This window comes from Saccostrea cucullata, unplaced genomic scaffold (genome assembly GCF_032062105.1).
Source record: "Saccostrea cucullata isolate Sc308-1 unplaced genomic scaffold, CSIRO_AGI_Scuc_v1 ctg1708, whole genome shotgun sequence".
Classification (NCBI taxonomy): domain Eukaryota; kingdom Metazoa; phylum Mollusca; class Bivalvia; order Ostreida; family Ostreidae; genus Saccostrea; species Saccostrea cuccullata.
In genome coordinates this window covers 398-14,414 of record NW_026938704.1, presented here as the reverse complement: position 1 = coordinate 14,414, position 14,017 = coordinate 398, and the positions used below count along the sequence as shown (strand labels likewise).

Genomic DNA, 14,017 nt, shown 5'->3' with positions numbered 1-14,017 from the left:
ATTTAACATCTAACCCAAAATGCAAACCTAATGCGATCAAGTCATCCTTTTTTAACGTATCAAAAACCTGAACACTTGGTGAACTAAGAAAGTCTGTGACCGAAAACACCATGTTGATTTCTGCTGGCTTATAATTAAATTTAAGGTTCAATTAACAAAAATTCTGACAATAAACTGCAAAAGTGCAAGAAATTCTTTATCCCGGACGAGCCCCCAATTCTGTTATGGGTCAGAATTACCCGAAATGCCAGCAAAGATCAATAACACAATTTAAACTTAACAATAATTTATTTACAGTAATATATCATAAGTATATGAAACATAAAGTATAAACTTAGCAAGAATCTAAAAATACATACATCAGAGTGTCCGTTGCTGCACACAATGTCCCAGTGAAAATATATCCCAGTAATACCTCAATGATGCTTATACGACAAATTATATTTATGCATCGAATTGACAGGGTATTTATACAGTATCATAAATCTAGAATATTCTAGAAATTGTTAAAACATGATCTGGACATACACAAAATTTAAGAATGTTCTAGATCAAATGACCGAACATGTTGACCACTCTGGAATGTTCAAGAAACTAAATGTTACTAATAATATACAAGATGAAACAATACAAATACAACACATCTCACAACATTATCATATGAGGGTAGATCTATACTCGGCACTAAAATTACCTGGCCACGAAGTGTCTATATATATGAATTCAAGTCTACATTGTCATCTTAAATGCATAAAATGAATAGAAAAAAATAAAATAAAAGTTAATCATTGTTTTGCGTGTATTATATTTATTATTATTCTACTTTTATATAGCGCCCTATATAATTATGGAATTACCCTAAAGCGCTTTACACTTAAAAAACAAGTACAATATAAAACAAAGGACGAGTATAATATAAAAACAAAAAAGCAAAAAAATAAAATCATAGGTCAATTTTTTTTTCTTTTTTACCTCTTTTTTTTATAAAATTGGATGCTCCATTGTGACTAGAGCCTTATAAACTAAAGGCGAGTTTTAAAAGATGTGTTTTTAGATTTCTCTTAAAAACGTCAAGTGACTGTTCTTTCCGTAGATCCTGCGGGAGGCAGTTCCACAGGGTGACTTAAGATACATCAAACCTTCTATCTCCAAACATCTTACTTCGAGTGCGTGGTTTAACAAGGCTCAGTGAATCCCCAGACCGTAGTGAACGTTGTGGGCGATAGACCTGAACAAGTTCCTGGATGTATTTCGGGCTAGCTTCTGTAAGGCCTTGAAAGTGTACAAAATAATTTTATATTGTGCACGGTATGCCACAGGTAGCCATTGAAGAGTTATGAGATTGGTGTTATATGCTCATGTTTTCTCAAACGTGTCACCAGTCTGGCTGCAGTGTTCTGAACTTCCTGCAAATTTTGTAAGGATGTGGCATTGAGGCCAAACAGTAGTGCATTGCCATAATCAAGTCTAGATGTCACTAAAGATCAAACGAGTGTCCTGCAAGCATCCTCTGTTATGAGTGATCTTATTCTACCGATGTTACGAAGATGGAAATAACAGGATCTTGTAACCGAATTGATTTGGCAGTCTGTTTTAAATAATTCTACATTGTTAGGAAAGCGTATTAAAATTTATTGTCTTGGCTCTGATCAAGGGTGCACCCAAGTATTTTATCTTCAAAAAGAAAGATTTTGTTCCGTTTTACTGTATTACAGGTATAATTTGAGTGAACATTTGTATTTACAAAATTGTATGTATTTAAAACAGTAAAAACACACACACGATACCTATTATTCATATTGTTTAATTGTTTAACATTTTTAAAACAATTAGTAATTAAGAGACAATGAATCAGGACGTGATTGACTGATTCTCACAAACTGGATGATCCGTTTAGAAAAAGTAAGTGTCCTGCAAGTGATTTATCATATCTATAATCCAGCATTCTAGCAATAATATTGCATCGTAATTAACATGCATTCTCTGTAAGCACCAAAAAATCTTGGAAACGACATATCTCCGATTTTGATGAAATTTGCACCACAAGTGCACCTTGGTACAAAACCAGCAAATATGGTGTTAGAAGTTTCCCACGTGCATCCGGTTGCCATGGAGACGGATACATTGAATTTGGCCATTTTCGGCCATTTTTGACCAAACAAAAACATGAAAATTGAGGAAATATGAATGCATTTTTATCTTTATGTAGTGAACTCAAATATAAATCTTTGTATCATAAGAAAACATCAACTGTTAAAGAATACAGGGCATATAACCAGTTATTCCAGAATTGACCCCGCTCTTAGAAAACGGTTCTGCAAAATAGCATAGTTTCTCAAAATGTGAAAAATGGAAAATTTGGCATTTTTTGAGAAATTTAAGGTTAAATAACAAAAAATTGTCTACGGAAATTTTTCAAATCATGTGCGTGTCGTCAAACGTCAGTATTAGTAGTGTCCCCTCATGAAAAAATTGGAGTGGGATCTCAATGCTATTTTTAGTAACATGTATCTAAAAATAGACATATTTCAGAAAAATCCAAAAAATGAAATTTGGGCAGAGTTTAAGATGCCATTGCTAGGTAATTATGAAATATACTGTAAAAGTCAATATGCTAATGTCAGAGACTGGACACCAATAACTACCATGCATATTATTTTCAGGGATTTCCGTTTTCTATTTATAGCTTCAAATGCCTAAATATAGACATGTCTCATAAAATGATGAAAAATGTCAATTTTCCATCATTTTGAAGCTCCACTGAATCATAAATAATAAAAATATGGATCTCTCCAGTATTTCATCAATAAGAACAAGGAATAGTATAATATCTCACAAATTATTGAGGACAGGCTCTCATCTCCATAAATAGTACAAATGTCTAAAAATAGACACATATGAAATTAACTGTTTAATGTTGATTTTCCACCAATTCTCAAATTAGAGATGGGAAATTTACCGACTTACTGTCATTAAATGTAACTGATTTTTTGTGACTGACAAGAACAAAAGAACATTCAATGGAATGCAGCATGAGAAGCAGAGGTTTCCATTTCTATTTATAGTAACATGTGTTTAAAAATAGACGTACTGGAAACTATCGGGAAAATGTCGTTTTTTGTACTTTTTTCTAAAATTTTGGATGAATAATTGCTGACTATCTGTTTTTAACTGCTATTGGCATATGGTGACCAACAAGTAAAAGAAAGTCTTATATCAAATACAAAATGAGAAGCAGTGGTTTCCATTTCTATTTATAGTAACATGAGTTTAGAAATAGACGAACTGCAAAATATCGGAAAAATGTCGTTTTTTGTACTTTTTTCTCACATTTTGGATGAACAATTGCAGACTATATGTTTTTAACTACTATTGGAATATGGTGACCAACAAGTAAAAGAAAGCATATACGAAATACAGAATGAGAAGCAGAGGCTTCCATTTCTATTTATAGTAACACATGTCTGAAAATAGACGTACTGTAAACTATCGGAAAAATGTCATTTTTGTACTTTTTTCTAAAATTTTGGATGCATAATTGCTGACTATCTGTTTTTAACTGCTATTGGCATATGGTGACCAACAAGTAAAAGAAAGCCTTATATCAAATACAGAATGAGAAGCAGAGGTTTCCATTTCTATTTATAGTAACATGAGTTTAGAAATAGACATACTGTAAATTATCGGGAAAATGTAGTTTTTTTCTACTTTTTTTCTCACATTTTGGATGAGCAATTGCAGACAATATGTTTTTTACTGCTATTGGCATTCAGTGACCAACAAGTAAAAGAAAGCATGTATGAAATACAGAATGAGAAGCAGAGGTTTCTGTTTCTATTTATAGTAACACATGTTTGAAAATAGACATGCTGCAAATTCTCGAGAAAATGTAGACTTTCGCACTTTTTTCCTAATATCAGGGATGTTCAAAGTGCAGACAAACGGCTTTTATTTGTTATTGACAGAATATGACTAACGAGTATGAAAAAGCTTTAGCTAAAGTGTAAAAGAATAATGTTTAAGGGTATTTTTACATTCCTGCCTATAATAACATTTATAAATAATCAGGAAAATAAAGAATCGTTCGTTTTTCTCAAATTAGGGATATGCAATTTGCTGTCAAACTTTCATTAGCTGACATGGCTAATTGTATTCGGCGCGCCAACGCGTCCACCTCATTCCAATACATGTATGACAAAAGAATGTTCTCCCTGCATTAAAACACTCAAATGACAGCGATTTTTTTAATGAATTAAGCATTATCGTTTATATTCAGGTTGACAGCCTGAGCCCGATTGAATTTTTTTTGTTAGGTGCATCCAGAAAATTTCCCTAGGAGGCGGTGGCTCAAATCACTATGTCAGTTTAAACTAAAACTGTCCAAACGGGACTTAATACCCCCGCTGGGTCTTTCAGAGGTGTTAAATCATGAATATTTAATGGATCTAAGAGAAAAGTGAAATGCTAAAACATTTTTAATGCAAATGTAATTTTTCATAATATTTTCATAAATGAAACGAAGGCTCATCCTTAAAAAAAAAAAAAAACCAGACTAAATATACGGACCAGACACGAATTATGAACTTTTTCTGTCAGTGACCTTGGCCTTGCATTAATGACCTTGGATCAAAGTCATGACAGAAAATCAGATAATAAGTAAGGTTTGTGTGAAGTAGTAGATTGAGGTTTAGCCATAAAAAAGATATGGACCAGACACAAATAATAAAAAATTTTCTTCAAGTGGCTTTGAACTTCCCCAAATGATTTTGCGTCAAGGTCATGACACACTCTTAGGTCATGAGCAATCTTTGTGTGAAATAAGAATCTACCAAGTTCATCCATAAAAAGGATATGGAGCGGACACGAATTATGAAATTTTTCTTCAATGACCTTGAAATTCCCAAAATGACCTTGGTTCAAGGTCATGACACACCCTTAAGTCATAGGCAGTCTTTGTGAGAAATGAGAACATACCAAGTTTATCCATAAGAAAGATCTGGACTGGACACGAATTATGAAATTTTTTTAGTGACCTTGAACTTCCCTAAAGGACGTTGGCTCAAGGTCATGACACAATTTTAGGTCATGGGCAATATTTGTGTGAAATAAGAACATACTAACTTAATCCATAAAAAAGATATGGACCGGACACAAATTATGAAATATTTCTTCCAGTGACCTTGAACTTCCACAAATGTCCTTGGCCCAAGGTCATGACACATTCTTATTGCATGGGCATCTTTGTGTGAAATGAGAACCTACCAAGTTTATTCGTAAGAAAGATATGGACTGGACACGAATTATTAAACTTTTTTCAGTGACCTTCAACTTCCCTAAATGATCTTGGGTCAAGGTTATGACACAATCTTAGGTCATGAGAAATCTTTGTGTGAAATAAGAGCATGCCAAGTTTATCCGTATGAAAGATGTGGACCGGACACGAATTAAATTTTTTTTCAGTGGCCTTGAACTTCCCCAAATGACCTTGGGTCAAGGTCATGACACACCCTAAGGTCATGGGCAATCTTTGTGTGGAGTAGTAGATTCTAATGTTTCTCATTAAGGAAGATATGGACCGGACACTTTTGCACAGCTAGATGGACAGATGGACAGATGAACAGATGGACAAACTGATTCCTATATACCGCCAAACTTCGTTTGGGGGGGGGGGGTAATAATAAAATTGAATATTCCAGGTATCCAGATCCCCTTTGATCCATGAATGCCTTACCAGAATTTGTTCAAAAGTAATCCAAAGTTTGCCCAAATGTTTTGAGTTGGCTTACTTTCGATTTCTCTCTCTCTCTATACATGCATATTTCTCTAGACTTTAACTAAAGCATTTAAAAATATTTGTTGTTTTGGTTTTTATAAAATTATTTTACGTATAAACATACATGTAGTTGTTGGAACCGGGGGGGGGGGGGGGTTCAAAGATAGACATCATATAGGTGATAAACATTTGGGAGTACATTTAGCCCCCCCCCCTTTTAAGCAGACATGTTGCAGTGTAGTCGAATAAGGGTAAGTGGTAGTGTTTGAAAGAAAAAAAATGGTACTGAAAGAAGTTCAATCCCCCTCCCATGAAATAGGATTTCATGTTTGGACCCTCCTCTTCACTTTTAATTTGCTTCCGACACGAATTTTGTTATGACCCTAGAGTTTTATCTCCTTTTTAAAGACTTGATTTTCATGGCAATAAGCTGTCATACATTGGTATCAGTGTTTGAAAAAGATTCCTTGTTACGTTTTAAAATACTACTACTACTAAAAATTAACTTGTCTTTATGAGAGGATGGGGAGTAACTTTAGTTACAGAAATGGCTTTGCTATTAATAGGCGTTTAAACAAACTAATATTGGACAGAAATATAAATTATTAGCTTAGTGAAAAATCGAACAGAAAAAAGGTTTATTCCTTCATTCAAGGATACTTTGTGGCAAGTTAAATTGAAATTAACCCAATGGTTCTTGATAAGAAAATGAAAATATAAAAAGTTTACAATGAGAACGACAACAACTGACGAGGCACAAATGATCATAATAGCTCACTTGAGCCTTTATTTTAAAACATGTGTTACTATAAATAGAAATGGAAACCCACCATATTATGCATTTCGGTTACTGCTCTCTTGTACGTGTCGGTTACATTATGTCAGTTACAGCTAATGAAAGTTTGACTGCAATTTCCTATCCCTAATTTGAGAGAATAGAATGATTCTATATTTTCTTGATTAATTGCTGAATGTCTATTTATAACTATACGTTAGTATAGGTAGAAATGGAAAAATACCTTTACACATTATTCTTATACATTTTTGCTAAAGCTTTTTCATGCTCGTTAGTCACCTTCTGTCAATAACAAATATAAGCCGTTTGTCTGCACATTATCCATTCCTGATGATAAGAAAAATGCAAAAGTCTATATTTTCTCAAAAATTTGCAGTATGTCTATTTCCAAACATGTGTTACTATAAATAGAAATGGAAACTTATGCTTCTCATTCTGTATTTCATATATGCTTTCTTTTACTTGTTGGTCACTGAATGCCAATAGCAGTAAAAAACATATTGTCTGCAATTGCTCATCCAAAATGTGAGAAAAAAAAGTAGAAAAAAACTACATTTTCCCGATAATTTACAGTATGTCTATTTCTAAACTCATGTTACTATAAATAGAAATGGAAACCTCTGCTTCTCATTCTGTATTTGATATAAGGCTTTCTTTTACTTGTTGGTCACCATATGCCAATAGCAGTTAAAAACAGATAGTCAGCAATTATGCATCCAAAATTTTAGAAAAAAGTACAAAAATGACATTTTTCCGATAATTTATAGTATGTCTTTTTTTAAACACATGTTACTATAAATAGAAATGGAAACCTCTGCTTCTCATTCTGTTTTTTGATATAATGCTTTCTTTTACTTGTTGGTCACTATATGCCAATAGCAGTTAAAAACAGATAGTCAGCAATTATTCATCCAAAATGTAAGAAAAGAGTACAAAAAAATGACATTTTTCCGATAGTTTACAGTACGTCTATTTTCAAACATGTGTTACTATAAATAGAAATGGAAACCTCTGCTTCTCATTCTGTATTTCGTATATGCTTTCTTTTACTTGTTGGTCACCATATTCCAATAGCAGTTAAAAACATATAGTCTGCAATTGTTCATCCAAAATGTGAGAAAAAAAGTAGAAAAAAACTACATTTTCCCGATATTTTGCAGTTCGTCTATTTCTAAACTCATGTTACTATAAATAGAAATGGAAACCACTGCTTCTCATTTTGTATTTGATATAAGACTTTCTTTTACTTGTTGGTCACCATATGCCAATAGCAGTTAAAAACAGATAGTCAGCAATTATTCATCCAAAATTTTAGAAAAAAGTACAAAAAACGACATTTTCCCGATATTTCGCATCACGTCTCTTTTTAAACATGTACATGTGTTACTATAAATAGAAATGGAAACCTCTGCTTATCATGCTGCATTCCATTGAATGTTCTTTTGTTCTTGTCAGTCACATAATATCAGTTACATTTAATGACAGTAAGTCGGTAAATTTCCCATCTCTAATTTGAGAATTGGTGGAAAATCAACATTAAACAGTTAATTTCATATGTATCTATTTTTAGACATTTGTACTATTTATAGAGATGAGAGCCTGTCCTCAATAATTTGTGAGATATTATACTATTCCTTGTTCTTATTGATGACATACTGGAGAGATCCATATTTTTATTATTTATGATTCAGTGGAGCTTCAAAATGATGGAAAATTGACATTTTTCATCATTTTATGAGACATGTCTATATTTAGGCATTTGAAGCTATAAATAGAAAACGGAAATCCCTGAAAATAATATGCATGGTAGTTATTGGTGTCCAGTCTCTGACATTAGCATATTGACTTTTACAGTATATTTCATAATTACCTAGCAATGGCATCTTAAACTCTGCCCAAATTTCATTTTTTGGATTTTTCTGAAATATGTCTATTTTTAGATACATGTTACTAAAAATAGCATTGAGATCCCACTCCAATTTTTTCATGAGGGGACACTACTAATACTGACGTTTGACGACATGCATATGATTTGAAAAATTTCCGTAGACAATTTTTTTTATTTAACCTTAAATTTCTCAAAAAATGCCAAATTTTCCATTTTTCACATTTTGAGAAACTATGCTATTTTGCAGAACCGTTTTCTAAGAGTGGGGTCAATTCTGGAATAACTGGTTATATGCCCTGTATTCTTTAACAGTTGATGTTTTCTTATGATACAAAGATTTATATTTGAGTTCACTACATAAAGATAAAAATGCATTCATATTTCCACAATTTTCATGTTTTTGTTTGGTCAAAAATGGCCGAAAATGGCCAAATTCAATGGATCCGTCTCCATGGCAACCGGGTGCACGTGGGAAACTTCTAACACCATATTTGCTGGTTTTGTACCAAGGTGCACTTGTGGTGCAAATTTCATCAAAATCGGAGATATGTCGTTTCCAAGCCCTATAGTAAATTTTTTGGTGCTTACAGAGAATGCATGTTAAATGTTATGGATTTCCAGGGCTCGAATGGGAGGGTATTCATGCAATATTATAATTTTTATTCAAAATAAATATTGTAATGTCTGAAATAATCAGATTATCAGATCGTAGTATTTCCTTTTCTTGTAAAATATGATCAATGTAAACTTCAACTTGTCCGACAACAATAGTCTGTATGTCGCATCGATTTGAAACATGTTGCATACTCGTGGTCTACATTATAGGCATATCCTCATCAACAGAAATGTCGATTATATAATTTCTTTATTACCTTATCTTCTTTCTGGCAATCGAAAGTTATTTCAAGCCTTCTTTTTTAAATTAACTTATCCTAAAATATACGTTATAAGGAATGTTTGTAAGTTTATTGCTACAACTGACTTTGATCAAAATCGTTATCGGATTTTTAAAGCGCCAATTAAAAGTCAAACCAATACAGTTCAAAAATCACAACTCAGCAAAAAGAACTGTGGTTCTGGTTTTACTTTACGTTAATGAGTGCAAGTATTTGTCTACTTTAAGTTAAAAGTATACATGAAAAAAAAGTGGCAGAAAAATTTCATTTATTTAATTTTAGCCACATGGGTTGAATACATGTACTTAGACTGATTACGTCATTACTTTTTTCATATACGACTAGTGACATTTAATCGTAGTTTTTTTTTCAAAACGTCATGTAAATAGAACTGGAAACCATAGGTTTTTTCGGTGATTCTGATCTATTTTTTTCCAATTATATATTTAAATGAAGACAATTATTATTTGCCAACCAAGTTCAGTTTCCATATGTGTCATTCTTTACAAAAACATAAGCCTTAAAAACTACCCCAGATAATTTTACCACATTGTTTGCCAGTATTAAAACCATGCGTTTTGTAACAGATTGGAAGTGCTGCTTAGAATAATTTTTATGTTCAAAGATTTAAAAGAACTTTATTCGGTAATAACCAATATTGGCCCTAAAAATCAAACTTTGACAGAGAAATATTTTATTATGTTCCTAAACAGGGTGGTATATGCTGACTTCAAAGCACTTAATATTCATAAGCAATGGCGTCATATGTTTGAAATGACGTCACAAAAATGACGTAAATTTAAATTCCCATGATTTCTGCAGAAGAATGTAAATATTAAGTTGATATTTTGAGTAAAAATCACCGAGTGCAGGTCTGATCAGACTCAATATTTTGATATAATGTGTAGAATGATAATATCAATATAATATGAAAATATTGTTCCTGAGCAAATTTGCGCTCTATTAACTCTACAGCTAAAATTGTTGAAATTTTGTCTATTTTTTCCTCCTTCTAAAAAATAATATAAAGCGGACTAGTTTGTGACGTCATAAAACAAAAATTGTCAATAAACTACTTTGACACTATAATATATTCTGTCAATTTATGTTTCTTTCACAATTTATAGAACTCAGCACATTTTAAGAATTTTTCAAAATTTGACTTTTGTAGGGGCAAAGATATTTCTATGGGTGCTGACTCAACAAACTCTTTTTTGATTATTAATACAAATGTATATTTATATACTGTATATCTTACCGTATATACTCGCCTATAAGTCGGATTTTCGGGAGTTAATTTCAGGTCCAAAACTCTATGTCCGACTTATAGGCGAGCTATAAAATGAATGGTTTTATATGAATTCAGTCCCTCTGATTTTTAAGCTTATTAAATACAACCGACTTATAGGCGGACCGACTTATAGGCGAGTATATACGGTAACTTTTTTCTTTGACCTGAAGAAGGGACAGGGCGTCCCGAATTAGACAATTTTTATTGTTTGTGTTGTTGGTTAATTAAAAGCTTTATATAAATTTCCATCCGTGACCTTGTATCTACTTTGTAGATCCCACACTTAGGATATGCAGTGTTGTTGGTTTTTAGTGTTTTTTGTATACTGTATTGTAAATATAATGTATGTATTATTTTTTTTATAGGAAAAAGACGGATTTTATGGACAGCTCTTGGATTTGCTACCAACAGATTCGAATCTTAAGAAACATTTAAAATATGAGAGGTGTTTCTTTGTCAGCTTTCCTTGTGACAAAGGTGAAAATTTGGAAGTTTTATCTGAATTAGAAAACTGCATAGTTTCTATTGCCAAAGACAGAAGATGGAAAGAAAATATTCCTAAAGAATGGTCTATAATTGAACTGGCTCTAATCACAATGAGAGGTTCAGAAAAAACCGTTTCTATCGAAGATCTCAAAGAGAAATACTGGAAGGCTAAGAAAGATGAAAGTTTAAAAATGGAGGATGCACTATGCTTTTTCCACGACATTGGATTGCTTCTGCACTTTGAGGAGGAGAACCTCTCAAATACTATAATTGTTGACGTCCAGTGGTTTGTTGATAAATTTAAATTCATCATATCAGACAAAAATCATGTCCGAGATTTAGCTGAAACAGACAAAGACTGGCAGTACTTCCACAGGACTGGGTATCTCATGGACAATTTCCTTAGTCGAATTTGGGAGAGCTTATCCATAGACTTTTGGGAAAGGCCGACCATTTTGCAATATATGCAAAGACTAGGATTACTGGCGATGGGGGAAGTAAAACACTACGTCCCATGTATGAACAAAAGAGACTTCGGTAGAAAGGAACAGATAGCCTTACGAGGAATGGAAACAAAGTCATCTGTATTGGTGCTTCATTTCCAGTTTTTACCGTTCTTCTTTTACTGCCGATTGATAGTTGCCTGCATTGTGGGAACAGAGTGGGAGGTGGTAGAAGATGAAAGTATACCAGGCTTGTATAAAAACATAGCGATTTTTGTATACAAAGACCACCTAATTGCCTTGGTAGTGACGCAAACTGCAATTCAAGTCCAGATTTTGAGACCACAAAACGCACCTATTGATGCTAATATTGCCGGAAATATTAAGGAGACTCTTGAAAATAGACTTGGATACTTAACAACCACATTTCACAAAAAAGTTGCATATAGGGTTGCATTTCAGTGTTCACATCAAGATGTTCTTTGCGACAATGTGGGGTGCTATGTATATGAAGACGAAATATCTGGGAAAGGTCAAATATTATGTCCAAGACATGGATTTACAGGAAAACATATGATAAACGAAAACGATCTGACAAAATTCTGGAGAATCGTAAGTGAACTACCCGGTAAACAAAAAAGATCATATCAGAAATTAGCTACAAAGTTTTAAGAAGATTTTTTTAATTTATATATTTCTAAAGTTTCTATGCAATGTATTTACATTAATTCTTTAATATTGAAACAAATCTGTAAATAACAACTTTCATTTGTCATGTATGATTTTAACATTTGTCATTTTAAATCTAAGGACGCGCCATCTGTTTCCTGTGCTAAATCTGCAAAAGGTAAGCAACTCATCTACCGTAAATTTGGAAATTTTTTCTTCGATTTTATTTCGCGAATCTGGGTCAATATGCTGTTGATTAATTTTTACGCTTCAAATTTTTGCGAATGACCACTACTTTATTTACATTTTCTTATTGTTGAATTATTTTTAAGAAAAATATTTTTTGCGAATTCAAAGAACTCGCAAATTTGCTGAAAATTTATCTTCAACAAAAATTTCAAGATTTACGGTATATGATTTTTTGTAAATATACAGACACATTTCTTATCAAATATTTACATAATTTGAAAATTATAATTTGCAAAATTATTTAATTTAAATGTTAAATTGACTTTGGTTTGTTGCAGTTCCATTGGCAAATGAGGAGAAGCTTACAAAGCTTATAACACTGGGAAGAGATGCAATGCAGGTGTATTTTGATTCCATTTTTTCACCTCATGATTTACAAAAATGCCTCAAGGACAACAAGGAATCTCTTTGTAATGGGCCCTTCAGATTCACAGCTGTTGAAGTTAGGATTGTTTATCCTGGTAATAATTTGTGACAAACATATACCTTTAAAATAAAATAAAGAAAAAAACAAAATGAAATGAAGTTTTTCCTTAAGATATGACTAAACCGAATGATATTTTAATGTTTTTATAATATCCTAAACATTATTAATACTCATCCTCCTGTTACATCACAGCTTCCGGGTCAGTTGTAGATTCCTCTTCCTTTGATGTCCCAATCATGTACAAATTATTGAGAAATTTTGGAAGCAACATTCCACCGCCAACTAATGGTTGGGGAAAAGAGCCGACGATTGGACAGAAAACACAGGGTGACGACATTGAAAGAATCCGCAAGTACAGGAATCAGCTTTGTCATAATCTTTTCAAAACACAAAGCATGGATGACGAAGATTATACCCTTTACTCTGAAGAACTGACCCAGGTAAAAGCCCAGACTTTTCCTTTTTATTAGACTGGGTAGTTTATTTTCTATCTTTGAATTAGTACTTTGGATTTACCTTTCATACAGTATTTTCATTAATATTACATACACTTATATTAATTCTGTTATACGATTTTATCATTCATATGTGTTCAATCGTAATTCATCAATATCTCTAAAATGCTAATTTACTTAACATCTGGAATTATACCTTTTGTTAAAATATATTTGGAATAATGCAATAGTTTCAATATAAAAATAACCGAACATAATGCTTAAATACTTCAATTGATCTTACGAAGAGACAAAAGCTTGGGGAAACTTATTTTAATCCTACATGATATTTTATTTTCAGGCAATACTGAGACTCACAAAAGGATCTTTTAAAAGCAGAGTATACACCATGTGCCAATAGATTACGTACAGAGGTAAGAGTTTCCAACATTGAAAAGTTACCTCTCCCTTATCTAAGATGCCAGATCTAAGATATGCTTTTTCTTAAGTTACACTAAGTTTTGCATTATGTATTGATATACGCAAGTGAGTTTAGACTAAACATAGGTGGCGTTTCTATGCAAATGAGCTAATAAAATTGCAAAAGTTGTATATTTTATGCACAGAGAAAGTTAGTGTAAACTGATTTTTCTTATGCATACTTG

The 14,017-nt window shown here is 32.4% G+C and overlaps 1 protein-coding gene across 1 annotated transcript in view; it reads left to right on the top strand.

Moving 5' to 3' along the window:
• The window catches only part of LOC134251003 (uncharacterized), a 62,545-nt gene extending 48,755 nt beyond the window's left edge, over positions 1-13,790 (top strand). Inside the window, exons 7-11 of the mRNA XM_062733369.1 lie at positions 11,010-12,185; positions 12,384-12,420; positions 12,770-12,952; positions 13,111-13,358; positions 13,714-13,790. Of these exons, the coding sequence (XP_062589353.1) occupies positions 11,010-12,185; positions 12,384-12,420; positions 12,770-12,952; positions 13,111-13,358; positions 13,714-13,773 (1,704 nt within the window). The 3' untranslated portion in view covers positions 13,774-13,790. The remainder of the gene's footprint in view (positions 1-11,009; positions 12,186-12,383; positions 12,421-12,769; positions 12,953-13,110; positions 13,359-13,713) is intronic.
• The last annotated feature ends 227 nt before the right edge of the window (positions 13,791-14,017 follow it).